This window comes from Theropithecus gelada, chromosome X (assembly GCF_003255815.1).
Source record: "Theropithecus gelada isolate Dixy chromosome X, Tgel_1.0, whole genome shotgun sequence".
Taxonomy (NCBI): Eukaryota; Metazoa; Chordata; class Mammalia; order Primates; family Cercopithecidae; genus Theropithecus; species Theropithecus gelada.
In genome coordinates, this window is record NC_037689.1 from 12,456,913 (window position 1) to 12,483,429 (window position 26,517).

At 42.7% G+C, this 26,517-nt stretch overlaps 1 protein-coding gene and 1 pseudogene across 5 annotated transcripts in view; one reads left to right on the forward strand and one right to left on the reverse strand.

The window, feature by feature from the left end:
• Positions 1–966: 966 nt before the first annotated feature.
• Positions 967–12,159, reverse strand: LOC112616335 (annotated as a pseudogene). Its single transcript, XR_003117614.1, has 2 exons — positions 12,108–12,159; positions 967–1,741 (listed from the first exon to the last, which is right to left on the reverse strand). The product of XR_003117614.1 is annotated as a ferritin heavy chain pseudogene (transcript).
• A 1,021-nt stretch (positions 12,160–13,180) lies between these two features.
• The window catches only part of SLC9A7 (solute carrier family 9 member A7), a 141,945-nt gene continuing 128,608 nt past the window's right edge, over positions 13,181–26,517 (forward strand). For 2 of the 4 annotated variants that reach the window (XM_025372694.1, XM_025372693.1), the window contains exon 1: positions 13,186–13,651. In XM_025372694.1, the coding sequence (XP_025228479.1) occupies positions 13,318–13,651 (334 nt within the window). In that variant the 5' untranslated portion in view covers positions 13,186–13,317. Of the gene's footprint in view, positions 13,652–26,517 lie in introns of all 4 variants that reach the window. The other 2 variants (XM_025372692.1, XM_025372695.1) reach the window with 2 other exon arrangements.

Sequence of the window (26,517 nt, forward strand, 5' to 3'; positions counted from 1 at the left end):
TCTACTGAAAATACAAAAATTAGCCAGGCGTAGTGGTGGATGCCTGTAATCCCAGCTTGGGAGGCTGAGGCAGGAGAATCGCTTGAACCCTGGAGGCGGAGGCTGCAGTGAACCGAGATCGCACCGCCGCACTGCAGCCTAGGCGACAGTCAGACTCCTCCAAACTAAAAAAAAATAATAAATTAAAAAATCATCTCCAATTGCACACAGCCTGTATACAGAAATATGATTGGTTTTTGTGTGCTGAACTTGCACCTGGAGACCTTGCTAAACTCACTTATTTGGTTCTAGGATTTTGTAGATTTCATGGGATTTTTCTAAGTAGATGATCATATTATCTATGAATAGGAGAATTTTTCTAATATTCTTTGAGAATTTCTCTTTTTTCCTCCCTTTTCTTTTTGTTCCCTCTGTTTTTAGTTCCTCTGTTTCCCCAGCATTCCATTAAAACTTATATAGTGTGATTTTTGCTATATACCTATGCCTTTTATTTCTTTTTTCTGTCTTAGTGCACTGACTTGGAGTTCCAATACAATGGAACTAAGAGTGGTGATAGTGGACTTTCTTGCCTTTTCCCGACCTTGGAGGGAAGGAATTCAGTCTTTCATCTTAAGAATAATGCTAGATATCCTGTCAGGTTTTTTCTTGGGTTGGGGTGGGGGGGTGGTGTAGCTGCTCTTTATCAGGTCAAAGAAGTTCCCTTTTATTCCTATTTTGCTGAAAGCTATCATGAATGGATGTTGAATTTTGTCAACGCTTTTTCTGCATCAGTGAATATGATCATGCAGCTTTTCTTCTTTTTTTTTGGTACCAAATTTCTTTATTTGAAGGAATGGTACAAATCAAAGAACCTAAGTGGATGTTTTGGTGCAACTTATAGAAAAGGTAAAGGAAACCCCAACATGCATGCACTGCCTTGGTGACCAGGGAAGTTACCCCATGGCTATGGGGAAATTAGCCTGAGGCTTAGCTTTCATTATCACTGTCTCCTAGGGTATGCTTGTCAAAGAGATACTCTGCCAAGTCAGATTCGGGTGCTCCCGTCTTGCGCAAGTTGGTCACGTGGTCACCCAATTCTTTGATGGCTTTCACCTGCTCATTCAGGTAATGTGTCTCAATGAAGTCACACAAATGGGGGTCATTTTTGTCAGTGGCCAGTTTGTGCAGTTCTAGTAGTGACCGATTCACAATTTTTTTCCAAATGTAATGCACACTCCATCGCATTCAGCCCGCTCTCCCAGTCCTCAGTCTGGTTTCTTGATATCCTGAAGGAAGATTCGGCCACCTCGTTGGTTCTGCAGCTTCATCAGTTTCTCGGCATGTTCCCTTTCCTCATGAGATTGGTGAAGAAAGTATTTGGCAAAGTTCTTCGAAGCCACATCATCGCGGTCAAAGTAGTAAGACATGGACAGGTAAACGTAGGAAGGGTAGAGCTCCAGGTTGATCTGGCGGTTGATGGCGGCCTCTGAGTCCTGGTGGTAGTTCTGGTGCACCTGCTAGGTGGACGCGGTCGTCATGGCGGAGGCTAAGGACAGGCGGCGGCTGCAGCGGCGGTGGCTGCGCGGCGCTGGAGCGGCGGCGGCGGGGGCCTTGGGCGGTCCGAGGGCGCGGTGAAGAGGTGACGGAGGGCTGGCTATGGGCGGCCGGCCAGGATGGGGGACGAGCGCCGGGTTCCGTCCTAGCACTGTTGAAGCAGGAAACCCCGAGGACTCTCGGGGAAGAACATCTGGCCGCTTTTCTTCTTTGGACAGTAAAATGGTGGATTGCATTGATTGATTTTCTCATGTTGAATAAGCCTTGTAATCCTAGGATAAATACCACTTGGTCATGGTGTATACTTCTTTTTATACATTGTTAGATTCAATTTACTAATATTTTGTTAAGACTTTTTATGTCTAAGTTCATGAGAGATATTGGTAAGTAGCTTTCTTTTCTTCAACTGTCCGACTCTCTAGAAGAGATTGTACAGTATTGGTGTTATTTCTTCACACCGAAATCTATTTTTGTTGGATGTATTATTTTTGGTTAATAGTTCTTTCAGCACATTGAAAATGCTGTGCATGTCTTTATGACCTTCTTGGTTTCTGATGAGAAATCCATAGTCATCCGAATTGTTGTTACCCTGTATGTAATATGTCCTCATTTTTATCTTTCTGTTTTAAACCTATTTTCTTTCCAGCAGTTTGAATATGTCTATGCTTTCATTCTTTGGGTTTATCCTGTTTGGGGTTTGCTGAGGTTCTTCAATCTGCAGGTTGGTGTCTTTTGCTTCATCTGAAATGTTTTCGGTTACAATATTTTCACATCTTTTTTTTTTTCTGTACCACACTGTTTCTCTTCTCCTTCTGTAACTCTAAAGACACAAATGTTAGATATTTTGTTATCTCCTATAGGTCTTTGTGGCTCTGTTTATTTATTTCTCAGTTTTTCCTCTCTGCTATTCAGGTTGGATAATTTCTATTGATCTATTTTCATATTTACTGACTCTTTCATCTCTATTCTGCTATTGCATCCATCCAGTTTTAAAATTCCAGCTATTGCATTCTTCACTTATAAAATCTCTCTTTTTTTTTAAAATTTTTGAGATGGAGTGTCACTCTGTCACCCAGGCTGGAGTGCAGTGGTGTGATCTCGGCTCACTGCAACTTCCGCCTCCCGGGTTCAAATGATTATCCTGCCTCAGCCTCCCAGTAGCTAGGATTACAGGCACGTGCCACCATGCCCAGTGAATTTTTGTATTTTTAGTAGAGATGGGGTTTCACCATGTTGGCCATGCTGGTCTAGAACTCCTGACCTCGTGACCTACCCGCTTTGGCCTCCCAAAGTGCTGGGATTACAGGTGTGAGCCACCGTGCCCAGACAAAATTTCAATTTGGTTCTTCTTTTATCTTTTACTCCTGTGCTGAGTCTTTTATCCTTACATTCATTTCAAGATTATTTGTCCTTACTTGTTGGAGCATCATTATAATAGCTGCTTTAAAGTTAATTCCAACATTGGTGTCACCACAGCAGTGGTGTCTGTTATTTGCCTTTTCCCACCCAACTTAAGATTTTCATGGTTCTTCAGGTATTGAATAATTTTGGGTCGTATCCCGGACATTTTGAATATTATGTTATAGGGTTTTGTATCTTGTTTTAATACTATGGGGAAATATTCATATTTTTGTTTTATTGGGTTTTTGTTTTATTCATATTGGGTTTTAGCTTGTAATAGACATGCTTGGGTTTAGATCACAAGTTCTGACATGCCTTTTCTGGATAGTGGCTCCAAAGTCAATTCAGTTTTCAAAAGTTTGTAATGCTATTCAGATCTGTCCTACATGTGCTTTATCCAGTGGCTAGTCTAGGGCTTGGGTGGTGGTCTGCCTCTTAGTTCAATTATCACAGTCTTTGGTATGCTGTTTAGGATCAGATCCATGTGTAGGTTGGGGTGAACCTAGGAGTTCATAAAAACTTTATGAGGACCTTTCCCAAGGTCCTCTCCTCTCTACTGTCTCCTTGGTACTTTGTAATGCCTTGGAGTTCCCCTTTTAATCAATTGGCAAGAAATCTAGGCTATTTACTTATTTAAAGACAGGGTCTTGCTCTGTCGCCCAGGCTGGAATATGGTGGTGTGATCATAGCTCACTGTAGCCTCAAACTCCTGAGCTCAAGTGATCCTCCCACCTTAGCCTCTTGAGTAGCCAAGACTACAGGCAAGCACTACTGTGCCCAGCTAATTGTATTTTCAAATTTTTCATAGAGACAGGGTCTTGCTACATCGCCCAGGCTGTTCTCCAACTCCTGGCTTCAACCAATTCACCCACCTCGGCCTCCCAAAGTGTTGGGATTACAGGGGTGAGCCACCGTGCCTGTCCAGAAATCTGGGTCTTTATTTAATACTCTCTGTTATGTATTTCCTGCAACTCTGCCCATGTCTTGGGCCAAGCATCAGGACAGACGGAGTGAAAAAATACATATTATTGAGGGTTTGACCCCACTGTCTTGGGACCAGAGCTACTCCAAACAGAGAGGAAGGTTCTCCCCTCCCTTAGCAATTTTGGGTGCTTGAAGGTACTGCTGTCTCCATTGTCACTGTTGACTCAGCTGCCACAGTGGGATTACTTATTGGCTAAGATGTAAGAGAATGGCGAAAAGAAAAAAATGGCACATTTCTCTTACTTTCTCTGAATATTAGGAGACCAATTTTCTGCTTTTCCTGGAGCTCTCTCTGTCCATGTTGATGTTCCCTTCTGGGTTTTAAGCTTCCTTGAGTCCAGTCTAGTGGAGACTGGAGGAAATAAACGGTAAATTCACTGCCAGTTTAGTTTTACTTCAAATTCTGTTGTTTTTCCTCAGTTTATGTGGTACAATTTACTTTCCAGAGTCCTCAAATAGTTGCTGCATGCATTCTGTTCACATTTTATAATTGCATTCAGTAGCAGGTAATGGGTTTAGTGTGATTATTCTGTGTTAACTGAAATCAGAACTCCTGTATTATATATGTTAGTTTTCACACATAAATATGTACAGATAATGGAGTGTTTTCTTTGGTGTGTATTTGTGAATGGTTGGGACTAGTCTTTTCATACTCTACCCAAGGGAACTGCTTTACATAATAAATACTCTTCTGGTTATCTATTGCTGTAGAAGAAACCACCCTCAAACTTAGTAGCTTAAAATAACATCAATCATTTTATTATGTTACAGTTGCAGATGCTGGTTAGGTTCAGCGACATGGTTCTTGCTTGGGGCCTCTCATACGTCTACAGTAAGATGGTGGCTGGGAGCGAATTGATTTGAAGACTCATTCATTCACATGCATGGCATTTGGGTTGGGAACACTCAAAAAGTTGGGTCTCCTGTAGCATCTGCCCCTATTGCTACATGGTCTCTCTACATGGTTTCTTCAGTGTGTCAGCTTCCAGGTAGCTAGATTTCTTTGTTTGTTTATTTGTTTTTTGTTTGTTTGTTTGTTCTTGGAGACAGGGTCTCACTCTGTCACCCAGGCTGGAATGCAGTGGTACAATCTTGGCTCACTGCAACTTCTGCCTCCCAGGTTCAAGTGATTCTTGTGCCACCACCTCCCAACTAGCTGGAACTACAGGTGCATACCACCATGCCTGGCTAATTTTTGTGTTTTTAGTAGAGATAGGGTTTCACCATGTTGGTCAGGCTGGTCTTGAACTCCTGACCTCAGGTGATCCACCTGCCTTGGCCTCCCAAAGTGCTGGGATTACAGGTGTGAGCCACCGTGCCCAGCCTAGCTAGAGTGGAAAGTGACAGAATGAAACAGGCAGGAGCTAGATTACCTTTTGTGACCCAGCCTCACAAATCACATAATCTCCATTACCACATTATATTCTTTGAGGGAGTCACAAAGGTCCACTGAGGTTTAAGGGGAGGGAACACAGATGCCCCTTCCTGATGGGGGATGGTAAGGTTCTGGGATTGGAAATATGATTGTGGTCATCTTTTTAAAAAATACAATCTAAGATGGCCGAATAGGAACAGCTCCAGTCTCCAACTCCCAGCGCCAGCGACACAGAAGACCGGTGATTTCTGCATTTTCAACTGAGGTACTGGGTTCATCTCACTGGGGAGTGCCGGACGATCGGTGCTGGTCAGCTGCTGCAGCCCGACCAGCGAGAGCTGAAGCAGGGCGAGGCATTGCCTCACCTGGGAAGCGCAAGGGGGAAGGGAATCCCTTTTCCTAGCCAGGGGAACTGAGACACACAACACCTGGAAAATCGGGTAACTCCCACCCCAATATTGCGCTTTAAGCAAACAGGCACACCAGGAGATCATATCCCACACCTGGCCGGGAGGGTCCCACGCCCACGGAGCCTCCTTCATTGCTAGCACAGCAGTCTGTGATCTACCGGCAAGGCAGCAGCGAGGCTGGGGGAGGGGCGCCCGCCATTGCTGAGGCTTAAGTAGGTAAACAAAGCTGCTGGGAAGCTCCAACTGGGTGGAGCTCACAGCAGCTCAAGGAAACCTGCCTGTCTCTGTAGACTCCACCTCTGGGGACAGGGCACAGCTACACAACAACAACAACAACAACAAAAAAGCAGCAGAAAGCTCTGCAGACGCAAACGACTCTGTCTGACAGCTTTGAAGAGAGCAGTGGATCTCCCAACACGGAGGTTGAGATCTGAGAAGGGACAGACTGCCTGCTCAAGTGGGTCCCTGACCCCTGAGTAGCCTAACTGGGAGACATCCCCCACTAGGGGCAGTCTGACACCCCACACCTCACAGGGTGGAGTACACCCCTGAGAGGAAGCTTCCAAAGCAAGAATCAGACAGGTACACTTGCTGTTCAGAAATATTCTATCTTCTGCAGCCTCTGCTGCTGATACCCAGGCAAACAGGGTCTGGAGTGGACCTCAAGCAATCTCCAACAGACCTACAGCTGAGGGTCCTGACTGTTAGAAGGAAAACTATCAAACAGGAAGGACACCTACACCAAAACCCCATCAGTACATCACCATCATCAAAGACCAGAGGCAGATAAAACCACAAAGATGGGGAAAAAGCAGGGCAGAAAAGCTGGAAATTCAAAAAATAAGAGCACATCTCCCCCAGCAAAGGAGCGCAGCTCGTCGCCAGCAACGGATCAAAGCTGGACGGAGAATGACTTTGACGAGATGAGAGAAGAAGGCTTCAGTCCATCAAATTTCTCAGAGCTAAAGGAGGAACTACGTACCCAGCGCAAAGAAACTAAAAATCTTGAAAAAAAAGTGGAAGAATTGACGGCTAGAGTAATTAATGCAGAGAAGGTCATAAACGAAATGAAAGAGATGAAAACCATGACACGAGAAATACGTGACAAATGCACAAGCTTCAGTAACCGACTCGATCAACTGGAAGAAAGAGTATCAGCGATTGAGGATCAAATGAATGAAATGAAGCGAGAAGAGAAACCAAAAGAAAAAAGAAGAAAAAGAAATGAACAAAGCCTGCAAGAAGTATGGGATTATGTAAAAAGACCAAATCTACGTGTGATTGGGGTGCCTGAAAGTGAGGGGGAAAATGGAACCAAGTTGGAAAACACTCTTCAGGATATCATCCAGGAGAACTTCCCCAACCTAGTAGGGCAGGCCAACATTCAAATCCAGGAAATACAGAGAACGCCACAAAGATACTCCTCGAGAAGAGCAACTCCAAGACACATAATTGCCAGATTCACCAAAGTTGAAATGAAGGAAAAAATCTTAAGGGCAGCCAGAGAGAAAGGTCGGGTTACCCACAAAGGGAAGCCCATCAGACTCACAGCAGATCTCTCGGCAGAAACTCTCCAAGCCAGAAGAGAGTGGGGGCCAATATTCAACATTCTTAAAGAAAAGAATTTTAAACCCAGAATTTCATATCCAGCCAAACTAAGTTTCATAAGTGAAGGAGAAATAAAATCCTTTACAGATAAGCAAATGCTTAGAGATTTTGTCACCACTAGGCCTGCCTTACAAGAGACCCTGAAGGAAGCACTCAACATGGAAAGGAACAACCGGTACCAGCCATTGCAAAAACATGCCAAAATGTAAAGACCATCGAGGCTAAGAAGAAACTGCATCAACTAACGAGCAAAATAACCAGTTAATATCATAATGGCAGGATCAAGTTCACACATAACAATCTTAACCTTAAATGTAAATGGACTAAATGCTCCAATGAAAAGACACAGACTGGCAAACTGGATAAAGAGTCAAGACCCATCAGTCTGCTGTATTCAGGAGACCCATCTCACACGCAGAGACATACATAGGCTCAAAATAAAGGGATGGAGGAAGATTTACCAAGCAAATGGAGAACAAAAAAAAGCAGGGGTTGCAATCCTAGTCTCTGATAAAACAGACTTTAAACCATCAAAGATCAAAAGAGACAAAGAAGGCCATTACATAATGGTAAAGGGATCAATTCAACAGGAAGAGCTAACTATCCTAAATATATATGCACCCAATACAGGAGCACCCAGATTCATAAAGCAAGTCCTTAGAGACTTACAAAGAGACTTAGACTCCCATACAATAATTATGGGAGACTTCAACACTCCACTGTCAACATTAGACAGATCAACAAGACAGAAAGTTAACAAGGATATCCAGGAATTGAACTCATCTCTGCAGCAAGCAGACCTAATAGACATCTATAGAACTCTCCACCCCAAATCAACAGAATATACATTCTTCTCAGCACCACATCGTACTTACTCCAAAATTGACCATATAATTGGAAGTAAAGCACTCCTCAGCAAATGTACAAGAACAGAAATTATAACAAACTGTCTCTCAGACCACAGTGCAATCAAACTAGAACTCAGGACTAAGAAACTCAATCAAAACCGCTCAACTACATGGAAACTGAACAACCTGCTCCTGAATGACTACTGGGTACATAACGAAATGAAGGCAGAAATAAAGATGTTCTTTGAAACCAATGAGAACAAAGATACAACATACCAGAATCTCTGGGACACATTTAAAGCAGTGTGTAGAGGGAAATTTATAGCACTAAATGCCCACAAGAGAAAGCAGGAAAGATCAAAAATTGACACTCTAACATCGCAATTAAAAGAACTAGAGAAGCAAGAGCAAACACATTCGAAAGCTAGCAGAAGGCTAGAAATAACTAAGATCAGAGCAGAACTGAAGGAGATAGAGACACAAAAAACCCTCCAAAAAATCAATGAATCCAGGAGTTGGTTTTTTGAAAAGATCAACAAAATTGACAGACCACTAGCAAGACTAATAAAGAAGAAAAGAGAGAAGAATCAAATCGACGCAATTAAAAATGATAAAGGGGATATAACCACCGACCCCACAGAAATACAAACTACCATCAGAGAATACTATAAACACCTCTACGCAAATAAACTGGAAAACCTAGAAGAAATGGATAATTTCCTGGACACTTACACTCTTCCAAGACTAAACCAGGAAGAAGTTGAATCCCTGAATAGACCAATAGTAGGCTCTGAAATTGAGGCAATAATTAATAGCCTACCAACCAAAAAAAGTCCAGGACCAGATGGATTCACAGCTGAATTCTACCAGAGGTATAAGGAGGAGTTGGTACCATTCCTTCTGAAACTATTCCAATCAATAGAAAAAGAGGGAATCCTCCCTAACTCATTTTATGAGGCCAACATCATCCTGATACCAAAGCCTGGCAGAGACACAACAAAAAAAGAGAATTTTAGACCAATATCCCTGATGAACATCGATGCAAAAATCCTCAATAAAATACTGGCAAACCGGATTCAACAACACATCAAAAAGCTTATCCACCATGATCAAGTGGGCTTCATCCCTGGGATGCAAGGCTGGTTCAACATTCGCAAATCAATAAACATAATCCAGCATATAAACAGAACCAAAGACAAGAACCACATGATTATCTCAATAGATGCAGAAAAGGCTTTTGACAAAATTCAACAGCCCTTCATGCTAAAAACGCTCAATAAATTCGGTATTGATGGAACGTACCTCAAAATAATAAGAGCTATTTATGACAAACCCACAGCCAATATCATACTGAATGGGCAAAAACTGGAAAAATTCCCTTTGAAAACTGGCACAAGACAGGGATGCCCTCTCTCACCACTCCTATTCAACATAGTGTTGGAAGTTCTGGCTAGGGCAATCAGGCAAGAGAAAGAAATCAGGGGTATTCAGTTAGGAAAAGAAGAAGTCAAATTGTCCCTGTTTGCAGATGACATGATTGTATATTTAGAAAACCCCATTGTCTCAGCCCAAAATCTCCTTAAGCTGATAAGCAACTTCAGCAAAGTCTCAGGATACAAAATTAATGTGCAAAAATCACAAGCATTCTTATACACCAATAACAGACAAATACAGAGCCAAATCATGCATGAACTTCCATTCACAATTGCTTCAAAGAGAATCAAATACCTAGGAATCCAACTTACAAGGGATGTAAAGGACCTCTTCAAGGAGAACTACAAACCACTGCTCAGTGAAATAAAAGAGGACACAAACAAATGGAAGAACATACCATGCTCATGGATAGGAAGAATCAATATCGTGAAAATGGCCATACTGCCCAAGGTAATTTATAGATTCAATGCCATCCCCATCAAGCTACCAATGAGTTTCTTCACAGAATTGGAAAAAACTGCTTTAAAGTTCATATGGAACCAAAAAAGAGCCCGCATCTCCAAGACAATCCTAAGTCAAAAGAACAAAGCTGGAGGCATCACGCTACCTGACTTCAAACTATACTACAAGGCTACAGTAACCAAAACAGCATGGTACTGGTACCAAAACAGAGATATAGACCAATGGAACAGAACAGAGTCCTCAGAAATAATACCACACATCTACAGCCATCTGATCTTTGACAAACGTGAGAAAAACAAGAAATGGGGAAAGGATTCCCTATTTAATAAATGGTGCTGGGAAAATTGGCTAGCCATAAGTAGAAAGCTGAAACTGGATCCTTTCCTTACTCCTTATACGAAAATTAATTCAAGATGGATTAGAGACTTAAATGTTAGACCTAATACCATAAAAATCCTAGAGGAAAACCTAGGTAGTACCATTCAGGACATAGGCATGGGCAAAGACTTCATGTCTAAAACACCAAAAGCAACGGCAGCAAAAGCTAAAATTGACAAATGGGATCTCATTAAACTAAAGAGCTTCTGCACAGCAAAAGAAACTACCATCAGAGTGAACAGGCAACCTACAGAATGGGAGAAAATTTTTGCAATCTACTCATCTGACAAAGGGCTAATATCCAGAACCTACAAAGAACTCAAACAAATTTACAAGAAAAAAACAAACAACCCCATCAAAAAGTGGGCAAAGGATATGAACAGACATTTCTCAAAAGAAGACATTCATACAGCCAACAGACATATGAAAAAATGCTCATCATCACTGGCCATCAGAGAAATGCAAATCAAAACCACAATGAGATACCATCTCACACCAGTTAGAATGGCGATCATTAAAAAGTCAGGAAACAACAGGTGCTGGAGAGGATGTGGAGAAATAGGAACTCTTTTACACTGTTGGTGGGACTGTAAACTAGTTCAACCATTATGGAAAACAGTATGGCGATTCCTCAAGGATCTAGAACTAGATATACCATATGACCCAGCCATCCCATTACTGGGTATATACCCAAAGGATTATAAATTATGCTGCTATAAAGACACATGCACACGTATGTTTATTGCAGCACTATTCACAATAGCAAAGACTTGGAATCAACCCAAATGTCCATCAGTGACAGATTGGATTAAGAAAATGTGGCACATATACACCATGGAATACTATGCAGCCATAAAAAAGGATGAGTTTGCGTCCTTTGTAGGGACATGGATGCAGCTGGAAACCATCATTCTTAGCAAACTATCACAAGAACAGAAAACCAAACACCGCATGTTCTCACTCATAGGTGGGAACTGAACAATGAGATCACTTGGACTCAGGAAGGGGAACATCACACACCGGGGCCTATCATGGGGAGGGGGGAGGGGGGAGGGATTGCATTGGGAGTTATACCTGATGTAAATGACGAGTTGATGGGTGCAGCAGACCAACATGGCACAAGTATACATATGTAACAAACCTGCACGTTATGCACATGTACCCTACAACTTAAAGTATAATAATAATAAATAAATTAAAAAAATAATAATAAAAATAAAAAAAAATAAAATAAAATAAAAAAAATTAAAAAAAAAAATAAAAAATACAATCTGCCACAAATACTAAGAAGTCTGTACTTTCAAGGTAGCTCCTGAGTTGAAGAGAGCTTTTCTAAAGAGAGAAATTCTGTCCTTGAGTACTGGGCACCCAAGGGGGCATAATATTACGACCAATACAGTGCTCATCCAGGTTTTAAGTATTTGCAATTTTATTGGGAACCTGCGTGGAACTTCAAGGTATATGGATGTTTGCAGGGGCCGAGTGATTGCCTAGAGGAGTTGGGAAAGGAGCTAGCTAAAATCTAGATGAAGAGATTTCCCTGCTGTAAAGAAACCACTAAGCAGCTTTGGCAGAGTGCTCACCTACAGGGGAACCAGGAAGGCCGCAGTACTCCGAAGAGTTTTCTTACCCAATGCTACCTCTACCCTATTATTCCATTTGGTTAAGCATCACCTTCTTCAATGAATCCTCTTAAAAATGCAAACTCCCCTGGGAGCGAAAACATGGACAGTTTTGGTAGAGATTTCAGAGTGGTTCAATAAACACGAGTACAGTGCTAAGCACTGGGAATTCAGTGATTAATCTGACCCTGTTTCTTCCTTGACCAGAGGAGCAAGGCGGATTGAAGATTCTAGTTTTCCTGAGAATTTGTTCCAAGAGGCTTCATCCTTGAGAGTCCACGCCATAATTTTGTTCAGAGCTGGGCTTCGTCCTAAGAGTCATTAAAAGACTCTGAGCTACCAGGTGAGCAACATACAAGAAAGGGTCATCAGGGTAACCCCCATCCCCCCCAACCACCACCTTAGGACCAGCTACTGCTCATTTACCAGGAATGGCAAGCGTTCAGTTCCTTCTGGTTCAACCCTCTTCCCCAAGGGGATTAGTAGCACAGCGCAGACGAAGTCTATTCCCTCAAGTGAGGAAGGAGATACTTCAACGCCCTCCCGCGATTCCAACTCCCTATCAGTCCTCACGTTTCAGTCTGATGAGAACAGAGGTTTGAATGAAACCTAGCAGATTCTGGGGCTGGAAGGCAACCTGAGAGATGAGGAAAGAGAGATGTAGGGGCTAACGTGGCTTCGGGGCTGCTCGGTTCACTGACAGCCCCCACCTTACTGGGCCAAGGGGGGCTGCACACTGGCCTGAGATTAAACACTTCGCCGTGGCGCCAGAGATGAGACTCGAGACCGCAAGGCTAGCCGCTCCAAGCCGATGCTCCCGCTAGGCGCCGGCGACCTCTGGCGTCCCCTTTAGGAAGTGCGGCGGCGACTGCCCATGAACTGGCCCCGCGACCCCAGACGGCCTGGGCAGGTGCGCCAGGACGGGGTGAGGAGCGCAGAGAGGCAAGCTGCCGGCGGCCGGCCCGCGGACCCGAGGGCGACACCCGGCCCCGCCTGGGTGGCTCGGTTGGCCCGCGGGGCGGCGCGGCGTGGCGCGGCTGGGGGACGAACAGGTGCGCGGGCGGGGGGCGGTGCTTGGGGATCCTGCGCACTGCGCGCGCCCCTCCCCCGCGCGGCTCCGGGCACAGCCCCGGCCCGGCGCGAGTAGGAGGAGGAGCTGCGGCGGCCGCGGCCACTCCGGCAGGTCCGCGGTACTGCCAGAACCCGCCGACGGCGCGGGCTGCTGGTCCCCGCTGGGAGGAGGCGCGGGCGGCTCCGGGACCATGGAGTCTGGTGACGCGGCGCGCCCTGGCTCGGGTCGGGCTACCGGGGCGCCGCCGCCGCGGCTGCTGCTGCTGCCGCTGCTGCCGCTGCTGCTGGGTCGGGGGCTGCGAGTCGCGGCCGCGGCCTCGGCCTCCTCCTCTGGGGCGGCGGCTGAGGACAGCAGCGCCATGGAGGAGCTCGCTACTGAGAAGGAGGCGGAGGAGAGCCACCGGCAAGACAGCGTGAGCCTGCTCACCTTCATCCTGCTGCTCACGCTCACCATCCTCACCATCTGGCTCTTCAAGCACCGCCGGGTGCGCTTTCTGCACGAGACCGGGCTGGCCATGATCTATGGTGAGCACCCCTGTTGCACCCCCCGCCCTCCACACCCCTCGGCCGCCGCGCTCCTCCTGGCGCCGGGCGGTGCTCCCCCTTCACTTGCCAGCGTGTTCCGTTTCTTTTACGTTTCCCGCTGCGACGGTGTTGGTTCTCAAGGTCAACTGTCTGCATTTTCTGGCTCTCTGCTACCGTTAAAAACAGTTCCACCCCATTTCCACGTTTCTGCATTGGGAACCCAGGAAAACGAAAGGGACAGAGGTGGTCCAGTTCCGTCTGCCCCGTTCGGTCTCTGTTGCAACCCTCTTACCCAGCACCTCCCGCTCCAGTTGAGCTCGATAGGGTGTGTGTGCCTGTGTGGTGGCTGGAGGTGGATGGCTTCCCAGGTGACCGCATCACCTCAGGGGACAGGCCACAGTAGGGAGTGGGGACGAAGTCTGAAAGTGTCTTTGCTTGCGTATGGGTTAGTGGGGCCTCTCGGTCGCCACATCCATGGTCAGCCTGGGTGGGTACCCACTCCTGAGATCCACGTCCCGAGGTCTCTTAATGATAAAGTCAGAGCATGAAGTGTGCTGAAAGGTGAGCAGTGGTCCAGGACCCAGAGTGGGTGGCACCACCATGTCAGGCCTAGACGGGGAGACAGGCACGCCTCCTGCTCTTATGTCCCAAGTGGGAAGTTATATCCAGTTACTTGCTTTCTCAAACGAAGAGGAGCTTTTGTATTCCTAAGACGGTAACATGGAGTGACTTCGAGGTACATTTCTGAATGTATGAAGAGGAAAAGTCGTGGTTTTAATTCTGGAGTCAGCCATCTTTTGTTGTTAGGGGTGGGCTGATGCTACCCTCCTTTTCTAGATTTAATGGTACACAGTGTGTTACATGCACAGCGGTCAGTACAAATCTCCCTTTATTACATGGATGTCAGCCATAATCTGAGTCATCCCTCTTCCTCTGCTGTGCCCCCTGCCTCCCCCCCTCGCCCTGCCCATGACTCCAAAGTGGAGTCAGGTATTCTCTTTTTGAATGTAATTCAGTGGTGTTAAAGCCCACGTTGGCATCCTCACACGAAATAGACGAGCCACTTTATGACTGTTCCCAACGGGGAAGATTGTATTTTATCACTTATACTGAGGGATTTCTTCATTCAGTTTCCATCCAGGTGCCCTGATAGAGAATGGAAAGCAAAAACCTTAACCTTTAATGTGAAAATTACCCTTGGTTCTGGGCCTTGCTTTTCATGTTTCTTGATTAGTTGTTGACAGCCGGGGCTCATGGCCACCAGGCCCTCGCAACCAAACTGTGTAAGGGGCAAGCGCTGTTAAGAGCCCTCCAGTTTTGAAGAAGTAGTGACCTACACAGATCTTGAAACAGGACCAGGTCTAAAACTGAGTTTGGTGATTGCAAATTATAGGTCTCAACACAGACTTTGGCCTCCATCCCTGACCGTTGTTGAGCTCTGTAGTTTGTGTCAGTTGGTGATAAATGACTGATGCCAGGCCTGCAGGTAAGCTGGGAGGTTTCCTGAGAAGACAGACGGGGGAATTGAAGCACGTGGTCATTGCAGGTGATTGACTCCAAGCCATGATGCAAATGAAAATTGCCTCTATATAGGTAACCATGAAAATATTTTTATTTAATAGGCCCTAGACCCAGTTTCTTAAAGGACAATGTGAAATAGGAGGTAGATTTGACAGATTCGTAAATACATGCTCAAGGGATGGAAAATAAATGGGGATTTAAAAATATATTTTGTGGAGAGTACTCAGTGTTCTGAGGAGTTCAATCACCTTTATCTTAAGGCTTAAAGACAACAGTGGAATTTTCCTTTGCTGATACGTACTTTTGAAACTCACCTCCATCTTTCAGCCATTTGGTTGTGCTACAGTGTACTGTTTTATTTTGTGAACAATCAAGTTACAAATCTGGTGTAACTGATGACTGTTCAGAAAAGGCAATATCATCTCAGCATTCCTGTGCAATTTTGTTCTATATCTCTGAGTATTAGTGTTTATTTAAATGTATAAAGAAATTTAGTTTGTCAATATGTGATGTCTCAGGTTATGCCAAATATTAATATTTTAAGGATTGTCTGTAATTGTGAGAAAACATTTCTTCATTCTCTCAGGTATGTTTGCTCTTCTGCTTCAAGGTGCCCCTAATCTGAATTCTAATGTCATGTGCTTAGCTAATTATTCATAATATACTGAAGACTATCGGGATGGGGATTTTAAACTGATTTTAAAATTCAGTTTGCAAATCTTTTAAAAAATTGTCCGCATTTAAGATGTACAACATGATGTTTTGATAAATACAGTGAAATGATTGCTACCATCAAGCAAATCTTTGAACACAAGTGAATCCAGTAAAAATTTTTCAAGACTTCTCTTTTTTAATAGTAAAAAATAAAATTTTATTTCTCTGTATCGATAGAGGAAGTGAGTAATTGTCCTCTTGGCTCTGAATAAGGAACGACAAAAAGACCTAAGGAAACATTTTTTAAGTATCCACTGTGTGCTGGGAACCCAACTTAATTTCTGGAGGCAAACAATTTAACTTTTAAATGTTTATGAATGAAGGAGTTCAACTGTGAATTTCAAAACTCTTTATTTTGAGAAAAAGTTTTACAATCTAATTTCTGCCACCTTTTTGTGTTTAAGTGATACTTTGAGAGGAACAGCGTTTACATTTACGATAAATTTATACCTATATTTATATGTTTGTTGGCATAGTCATAAAGTATCTCTGAAAGGACATGCAGTAGATGAGTAACATCGGTTTCCTTGGGGGAGAGGAACTACTGTGAAATAGGAGTGGGAGGGAGAGGTCACCGTATAACCTTTTGTACTTTTTGATCTTGTAATAGCATTGTTTTATTTTTTTAATTTATTTTTATTTTTTTGAGACGGAGTCTCACTCTGTCACCCAGGCTGGAGTGCAGTAGCGCAATCTCGGCTCACTGCAACCTCCGCCTCCCGGATTCAAGCAGTTCTCCATCTCAGCCTCCCGAGTAGCTGGGATTACAGGTGCCTGCCACCATGCCCAGCTAAGTTTTGTATTTTTAGTAGAGATGGGGTTTCACCATCTTGGCCAGGCTGGTCTTGAACTCCTGACCTTGTGGTCCTCCCGCCTCAGCCTCCCAAAGTGCTGGGATTACAGGTGTGAGCCACCACGCCCGGCTGTAATAGCAGTTTAACATGCTCCTCAAATCACTCAATTTGACGCCTACTTCTCCCTATTTAAATCACATTATGTTATCAATTTTCTTCGTGACCCTTCAATTGTTAATTGTGCCCGTGGAGCTTTTCTGAGCCCTGTGTCTGGGATGGAGAGAAAATGGGGAAAGGGGAGGATCTCTCTCGCTCTCTCTCTCTCTCTCTGCCTCCCTCTCTGCCTCCTTCCCTCCCTTCCCTCCCTCTCCCCCCTCCCTCTTTTTCCTTCCCTTTATTCCATTATCCTCAGAGAGTAGTTGATGTTACATTAGCAGTGATGTGCGCAAATAGATCCCATAATAAGTGCTTGCTTGGGTGCAGAGGTCCTAAGGAAAATAAAAGACACACTGTGAATGCTTAACGTTTAAACAGAAAGGAACTCCCCCACCCACCAAGGGACACTTGTAAGCATTCCTCCCTGACGGGCCAGGGCAGCTACAAGGGAAGGTAGCTACAGACCTAACTCCCCAGGGAGGTTGAAAGCAGCCCCCAGACCCCACCACTGGAGCTGCAGGGCAGCAGGGCACTTGCCTGCCACCAGTCTAACCTGTTTTGTCAGGCCAGGGAGCTCCCAGCTGCCTGTCTCTGTTATGTGATTAAGTGCCATCCTAAAGTTATCGGGCCCTACATGTCTGTGCAGCAGAAACAGAAAGTGTTTAGGGCAGGGAAAGGTGGTATAAACAGACCGTGCCAGTTCATTGTGGTTCTCTCTCAGATGTACGGTAGTTCCACTTCCCCCATAATGTTTTTCTGACAACTGATATGGATCCAAAATAATCTGACTCTGCCATGCTAACCCACCACCTGCTTCTCGCTTCCTCCTCCTCCTCCTCCTCCTCCTCCACCACCACCCCTATCACCTTTCCAAAAAGATGTTGGTCAGCCCCTCTAGGTTCTATGGGTTGTGGGCTCACTGTTGCTGTGGTGGAGCTGGATTGCTAAGCACAGCCTGAGAGTGGGCTCATAGGCAAAGTCTGAAAGGGAAAAATGATGACTCTTTGTGGTAACATGAAATTAACATTTGAACCTGTAAGCAAACATTTTGAAACCATTTCCTTCCTGGTTAATCAGGACTTCCCCCTTTTAAGAGCCCCTCACTTTGGCCCCAGTTGGGAAAAGCTTCTGCATAGTCTCACTTTGGTACCAGACAACCCTGGGTTCAAATGCTGGCCCTGTTACTTATAAAACTGTATAGCATTGGATAAACTCTCTGAGCCTTAGCTTCCTCTTTTGGAAAATTGGAGATTATGTTACCTCACAGAATTGCTGTGTTATTGAGATATTCTAAAGGGTTAAGTGCAGTGTCTGACACTTAAGCACTTGGTAAATATTAGTTCCCATTCTCATTTTAGGCTTTGTGATTCTTTGGCAGGCTTTACTACTTGAAGTTTGTTTAGTAGTGACTTGCTGTAATTTTAAAATGCATTAGGACACAGTTAGTGGAAGTGAGGAAAACTGTATATTTTGGGGTGGGCTATTGGTTAATACCTAGAAAAAATTTACAACACATCTACCCGTTTTTATTTTATTTATTATTATTGTTGTTGTTGTTGTTATTATTATTATTATTGTTTGAGACAGAGTCTCACTCTGTTGCCCAGGCTGGAGTGCAGTGGTGCGATCTTGGCTCACTGCAAGCCCCGCCTCCTGGGTTCACGCCATTCTCCTGCCTCAGCCTCCTGAGTAGCTGAGACTACAGGCACCCGCCACCACGCCCAGCTAATTTCTTTTTGTATTTTTAGTAGAGATGGGGTTTTACCATGTTAGCCAGGATGGTCTCAATCTCCTGACTTTGTGATCTGCCCGCCTCAGCCTCCCGAAGTGTTGGGATTACAGGCATGAGCCACTGTACCTGGCCCACACCTACCCTTTCATTCAGCATTTTCAATTCTTGGACTTTCAGAAATCTATCAAATACTTGTGCTAGCATGTTACAATATATAGACAGCAGTATTTGTTGCAGTGGAAATAAGTTGTAGTACTCATCAGATGGGACTGGTTAAACTATAGCACATTCCCATAAAGGAATACTATGCAGCTGATAAAAAGAGGTGTTTTAAGATGTCCTTTTAAGGCTACTGTCCACACATAGTGTTGTGGAAAAAAGCAAGGCACAGAACATCATGTACAGTATTATCCTATTTGATATTTCAATAACTATATACTGTATATACATAAACATGATGTATATAATTTATATATGATATATGTGCTTTTCTGGAAGGATATGCAAGCTTTATCTTTTGGGAGCGGGATGTGTTGTTGGGAGAGAGGGAGGGGAGATGGTACTTTTCCTTTATATTCTTCTAAATGACCTGAACTTTCTTTAACACTGACACATTACTTTTGCAATTTAAACGTTGTTTAAAAATAAAGCAAATAACTTATGTAGCAAAAAAAATGCTTTATAAATACAAGATTGCACTATGTGGTTACATAGCATTTTCCTTGGATTGTCAAAATGTTCTTTGTAAAGCGGTCTCTGGATATAAATAATACTTTTACTTATTTGAAAGTTATAAATGGAAGTAAAATGTATCTTAAAAAATAGAAAAATGACATTTACTAAAAGCATTTCTTAGAATATTAAAAAATTAACCTTTGTGGAATGCTGTAATTAGAAAAATCACAATTTTTTAACTTCTAATGATAGTTTATTTAGACAAGGGTTTTCAATGAATCCCAGAATCCTAGGTGAAAGGTTATTGGGGAACATGGTACTTGCACAGTACTATCACTCCACAGGTTACTTGCCTGTTGCAAAGAAAAGAAGGTACCTTTCCAGTGAAGAGGTCTGGCAGTCACCATCTTATAAGTAAGTCATCAAATGTATCCTTACTCATTGTGGGACTATCTAGTATCATGGTATACAGGAAGTATACAACTTTACCTATGTAGTATCCTTCCTGTATATGTTTAATCTGAATCAAATCAAGGACTTAGACACATCTTCCAGTTTCCAGGAAATACAGACGATAGAGAAACAAGTTGTAAAACACCCTGAGAAAACAATCAGATAAATCCAATATATGGGACGATCTGTAAGACAGTTGCCCTAGACTCTTCAAAAAGTCAACGTCAAAGGAAATAAAAAGGCAGCGTGACTGTTCTAGATTAAGGGAGATCAAAGAGGCTAAATATAGTATGAGAAACTTGATTGGCTCCTAGTTCATGAAAATGAATTATAAAAGATGTTTTGGGGATAGGTAGGGATATTTGAATGTAGACTGGGTATTAGATGATTTTAAAGAATTACTATGATTTTTTTGTAGGTGTGATAATTCAGGTTATGCAGGAGAATGTACTCATTCTTTGGAGATGCAAGCTGAAGTTTTCGGGGTGAAGTATATGAATCCTAATAGATGCAGCTTTCAAAAAGTTCAGTCAAAAAATATACATAGCACCTATATAGAGAAAACAAATATTGCAACATACTAGTTAACTGTTAAATCTAGGTGCCTAGTGAAAGGGTATGCTTTATACTCTTCTTTCAACTTTTCTGTATGTTTTGACATTGTCATTAAGATGAAAGATTGGAAAAGAAGTTAATCCCCCTCTTAGCTTGCAATCTATAAATTTCCCTGCCTGGAAGATTGTATAGGTGAGGCTGTATACATCCTGTCTGCTACTCTTATTAAACTCTTTCTAGCACTGAGTAACACTGTTTGACATTAGTTTACCTCAGGTGATGTTAGGCTTACGTGACTTGAGAATCAGTAACTTCTTTCTTCTTTTTTTTGAGACAGGGTCTCACTGTGTCATGCAGGCTGGAGTGCAGAGGTGTAATCTCAGCTCACTGTAGCCTGGACCTCCTGGGCTCAAGTGATCCTCCCACCTCAGCCTCCTGAGTAGCTGGGACTATGGGTGCTCACCACCATGCCTGGCTAATTTTTTTGGTATTTTTTGTAGACACAGGGTTTTGCCATGTTGCCCAGGCTGATTTCGAACTCCTGCGCTCAAGCCATCCACCTGCCTCGGCTTCCTAAAATGCTGAGATTACAGGCATGAGCTGCTGCACCTGGCCAGTAACTTCTTTTTCATTTTACTTTTTGTTTGATTCTTAAGTTCATGTACTTTTTTAATTGCCTCTGTTTAACATACAAGATAATATGTGTTAGGATAATTTTCTCTTTCAGTTAAAGCATGCTACCTGGCTTTTAATCAATATGGGTATTTATATTACAGTAATACTAGATGTTAAAACAAAACAAACCCAAATTTCAGTGACTTAACATAGGAGAAATTTGTTTTTCACTCATGTAATGGACCAGTGCAAGGGACTGGCAGGTGGCTCTCTCTACGTTGTGATTCAGGGACCAGATGCCTTCCATCTTGTGGCTTTCCCATCCCATATGGCCTTGGAATCCTCCTCCTCCAGTTGATGAATGAAGCAAGGAAATGAAGATCATATGGGGAAGACTTATGTGCTAAGCCTGGAAATGTTCCGCATCACTTTGCCCACTTCTGTTGGACAGAATATGGTTACAAGGCCACGTCGAACTGGAAGGGAGCCAGGGAAATGTAGTCTAGTTGGAAGAAGAGGAACAGGTTTGGAAAGCAGCTAGCCAATCTCTGTTGCAGTATTTGATGAATACTTTGTTATACATAATCCAGAAAAGAGAAGTAATAGGATTTGCATGTGATTTGTGTGTACCACAGTTTACATACAAATGTAAAGGACACTGAAGGACATCTTGGTTGCTTCCAAGTTTGGACAATTATGAATGAGAATATTTAAGTTTCCACCCTTCAAAAACATTCACTATGTTGTTTCTAATAAAATAATAGTAGAAAAAAATAGTAACTGTTTATTGAGCACCTGTTAGAATAGTCTGTCACTGTGTTAAGTACTTTGTATACTTTAAGCCATTTAACCTTCACATCAAATGTTTGAAGCTCAGGCTGGGTGTGGTGGCTCATGCCTGTAATTCTAGCACTTTGGGAGGCCGAGGCAGGAGGATTGCTTGAGCCCAGGAATTCAAGACCAGCCTGGGCAACATGGCAAAACCCTGTCTCTATTAAAAATATAAAAATTAGCTGGGCGTGGTGGCATTTCCCTGTAGTCTCAGCTACTTGGGAGGCTGATGGAGGATTGCTTGGGCCTGGGAGGTCAAGGCTGCAGTGAGCTGTGATTGCATCACTGCACTCCAGTTTGGGCAACAGAGTGAGACCCTGTCTCCAAAAATAAAAATATTTGAAGATCCTAATATTGGTCCCATTTTCCCAGGTGAAGAAATTGAAACCTAGGTCAAGTACCTCCTTTGTCTAGGGTCACATGTTTGAAATTGGGAAATTGGGATCTATTAAAGGATGAACTCAGTATAGCTGAGGATGTATTTGGCCAGGATAGAGCAGAACCTGAATCCCGCCCCATTACCACTTCCCAGGAGGTCTCTGAGGGAAATCTATGCCCAGAGTAGCAAACAAAGCAAAGTTGACCCTTTTTTTTCTTCTTTTTTCTTTTTGAGACGGTCTTGCTCTGTCCCCCAGGCTGGAGTGTAGTGGCACAGTCTCTGCTCACTGCAACCTCCGCCTCCCTGGTTCAAGCGATTCTCCTACCTCGGCGTCCCGAGTAGCTGGGATTACAGGCATGCACCACCACGCCCAGCTAATTTTTGTATTTTTAGTAGAGACGAGGTTTCACGATGTTGGCCAGACTGGTCTCAAACTCCTGACCTCAGGTGATCTGTCCACCTCAGCCTCCCAAACTGCTGGGATTAGGGTGTGACTACTGTGCCTGGCCCAAAGTTGACCTTTTTATGGTAGCTAGGACTTTCGCCCTCAAGCTCCAGGGTAGAACAGTGAGGAATGAGGCATGAGGAATGAGGCATGAGGAATGAGTAGGAGCAAAATGCCTGCTCCTTTCAGCCCAAAGGTCACACTCCAGGTGTTATTCCATTGATATGACAGAAGGCTACCAGTGTTTTAGGGGAAAAAATGTTAAGAGCTGTTCAGAGTGCCTTCGTATGTGAGAGTAGTTGCTTGAAAGCATTCTCATCTCTAGACCTCACTATCATAGAGGTGGGGAGGTGGATAGGGCTGGGTCTGTTCAGCTCTCATGTCTCTCTACTCTATGCTAGTTGTGATGGGCATATCAGAATCTTCTGGTGAGCTTTTCCAAACTACATTAGAATGTAAGCCCTGGGCAGACAGAGATATCCATCTTTTGTTTGTGCTGTCTCCCCGGACCCTAGAACGGTGCCTGACACCTAGTAGATGCCCCAGAAGTGTTTGTTTAATGCATTCTACTTTGTCTATCAAAAAATAAGATGCTGTAACACTACCTAGCATTAGAGGTCCTTCCTTCAAGTTCTTCCCTCCCCTCCTCCTTCAAGTTCTTATGCCTCAGCTTCACACTGACAGTGAAGTTTCTGAGAAGGAAACCTTTGTGTGTGAAAACATTTGCCTGAATTGCAGCAGACTGTTTAAGGAAGGAGGATTAAGGAATAAATGAGTATACAAATAATGTGTGTTTGCAGAAAAGTATGTGTTTGGCTGATAAGTCACATGGTAGTTTTTTGTTTATTTTTTCTTTTGGTAAAATATATATAACATAAAATTTGCCAGTTTAACCATTTTTAACTGTATAATTTAATAACATTTATGATATTCACAAAGTTTTATGGCCATCTCCACTATTTCCAAAGATTTTTTATTGCCCCAAACAGAAACTCTTCCAGTTAAGTAGTAACTCCCCATCCCCCACTCCTTCTAGCCCCTAATAGCCTCTAATCTACCTTCTGACTTTGTGAATTTGCCTATTCTAGATCATTCGATCATTCATATAAGTGGCTTCATATAATATTTGTCCTTTGTGTCTGGCTTATTTCGTTTAGCATAATGTTTTCAAGGTTCATCCATGTTGTATAGCGCATATATGAACTTCATTCCGTTCTATGGCTGAATAATACTGCAGTGTGTGTGTACACACACACACACACTCCACATTTATCTATTCAACAATTGGTGGACACTCGGGTTATTTGCACCTTTTGACTATTGTGAATAATGCTGCTATGAACACTTACATAGAGGTATGTGTTAGAGTCCCTATTTTCCTTTCCTTTCCTTTCCCTTTCCCTTTCCCTTTCCCTTTCCCTTCCCTCCCCTCCCCTCCCCTCCCCTTCCCTTTGAGTTTTGCTCTTGTTGCCCAGGCCAGAGTGCAATGGCATAATCTCGGCTCACTGCAACCTCTGCCTCCCAGGTTCAGGCAATTATCCTGCCTCATCCTCCCAAGTAGCTCAGATTACAGGCATGTGCCACCATGCCCAGCTAATTTTGTATTTTTAGTAGAGATGGGGTTTCATCATGTTGGTCAGGCTGGTCTCGAGCTCCTGACCTCAGATGATTCACCCACCTCGGCCTCCCAAAGTGCTGGGATTACAGGCATGAGCCACTGTACCCAGCCATTTGTTTTCATTCCTTTTGGCTGTATACCTAGGAGTGGAATTGCTAGGTCATATGGTAATTCTATGTTTGACTTTTTGATGAACCACCAAACTGTTTTCCACAGCAGCTGTACCATTTTGTATTCCCACCACAAGGCACAAAGATTCTAATTTGTCCACATCCTCTCCAACACTTATTATTTTCCTTTTTTAAAAAAAGATAGCCACCCTAGTAGGTGTGAAGTGGTATCTCGTGTGGCTTCGATTTGTATTTCCCTAATGACTTATTTGTATTTCCCTTTCATGTACTTTTTGGCTATCTGTATATTTTATTTGGAGAAATGTCTATTCAAATTCTTTGCCCATTTTTTAATCAGATTTTTTGTCATTGGGTTGTAGGAATTCTTTATATATTCTGAATATTAATCTCTGCCTCCTTCCATTATATTGTCATTTCAAAGACCAGATATTTATGTATTGTGTACTCATTAACATATGTTTATAATTTTTTTTGCATTTGCTTTTTTAATCATGTAGGAAAAATGAGTTTGAAACCCAAATTTTTATGTTTACCTTTTTTTTTTAAAAAAAACATTATTATTTCTTTTATAAACGAATTATTTCATGTTACTTTATTTTAACACAATTTAAACATTGATGCATAATAGATGTACATAGTTTTGAGGTATGTTATAATTTAATAAATTCATATAATTTGTAAAGATCAAATCAGTATATTTGAGATACCCATCACCTTAAATATTTGTCTTTTCTATATGCTAGAAACATTTGAATTATTCCCTTCTAGCTATTTCAAAATGTACAAAGATTATCGTAAACTGTAGTCACCCTGCTGATCTACCAAACGCTAGGTTTTGTTTCTTCCATCAAACTATATGTCTCATTAATCACTTTCTCTTCATCCCTCCTCCCTACCCTTCCTGGCCTCTGGTAACAAATAGTCTACTCTCTATCTTCATAAAATCCACTTTTCTAGCCCCCACATATGAGTGAGAGCATGTGATATTTATCTTTCTGTGCCTGGCTTATTTCACTTAGCATAATGACCTCCAGTTCCATCCATCCTACTGTGAGAAAGAGGTTTTCATTCTTTTTTATGGCTGAATAATATTCCATTGCGTATATATACCATATTTTCTTTATCCACTCATCCATTGATGGGCACTTAGGTTGATTCCATATTTTGGCTATTGTGAGCAATGCTGCAACAAACACAGGAGTGCACATGTTTCTTTATTATATTGATTTATTTTGTTTTGGGTATATACCCAATAAGTGGAATTGCTAGATTATGTGATAGTTCTAGTTTTAGTTTTTGAGGAACCTCCAAACTGTTCTCCATAGTGATTGTACTAATATACATTCCCACCAACAGTGTGTGAGGGTTCCCCTTTCTCCACATCCTTGTCGTCATCTGTTGTTGCCTGTCTTCTTGATAAAAGCCATTTTAACTGGGGTGAGATGATATAAAATTATAGTTTTGGTTTGCATTCCTCTGATGATTAGTGATGTTGTGCATTTTTTCATATACTGGTTGGCCATTTATATGTCTTCTTTTGAGAAATGTTTATTTAAATCTTTTGCTCTTTTTTAATAGGGTTTTTTGTTTTTTTTTTTTTTTTTTGCTGTTAAGTTGTTTGAGCTCCTTATATATTCTGGTTATTAATCTCTTGTTGGATGGATAGTTTGCAATAATTTTCTCCCGTTCTATGCATTGCTTTTTTGTTTGTTTGTTTTGAGATGCTGTCTTGGTCTGTTGCCCAGGCTGGAGTCCAGTGGCACCATCTCTGCTTACCGTGACCTCTGCCTCCTGGGTTCAAGCAATTCTCCTGCCTCAGCCTCCCGAGTAGCTGGGATTACAGGCACCCACCACCATGCCCAGCTAATTTTTTTTTTTTTTTGTATTTTCAGTAGAGATGGGGTTTTGCCATGTTGACCAGGCTGGTTTCAAACTCCTGACCTCAAGAGATCTGCCCACCTTGGCCTCCCAAAGTGCTGGGATTACAGGCGTGAGCTACCGTGCCCGACCGGTTTTTTTTTTTTTTTTTTCTTGATTGTTTCCTTTGCTGTTGGGTCCCTGTAGTAAATTTTTCATTTAAGTTACTTTCTTTTTTGGCTTCAGAATTCTAATGCTTCTTTTTTATAAATTCTGTCTCTTTGTTGATATTCTTATTTTGTTCATACATTGTTTTCCTGGCTTCCTTTATTTATTTGTCCTTGATTTCCTTTAGGTTTTTTTTTTTTTTTTTTTTTTTTTTTTTTTTTT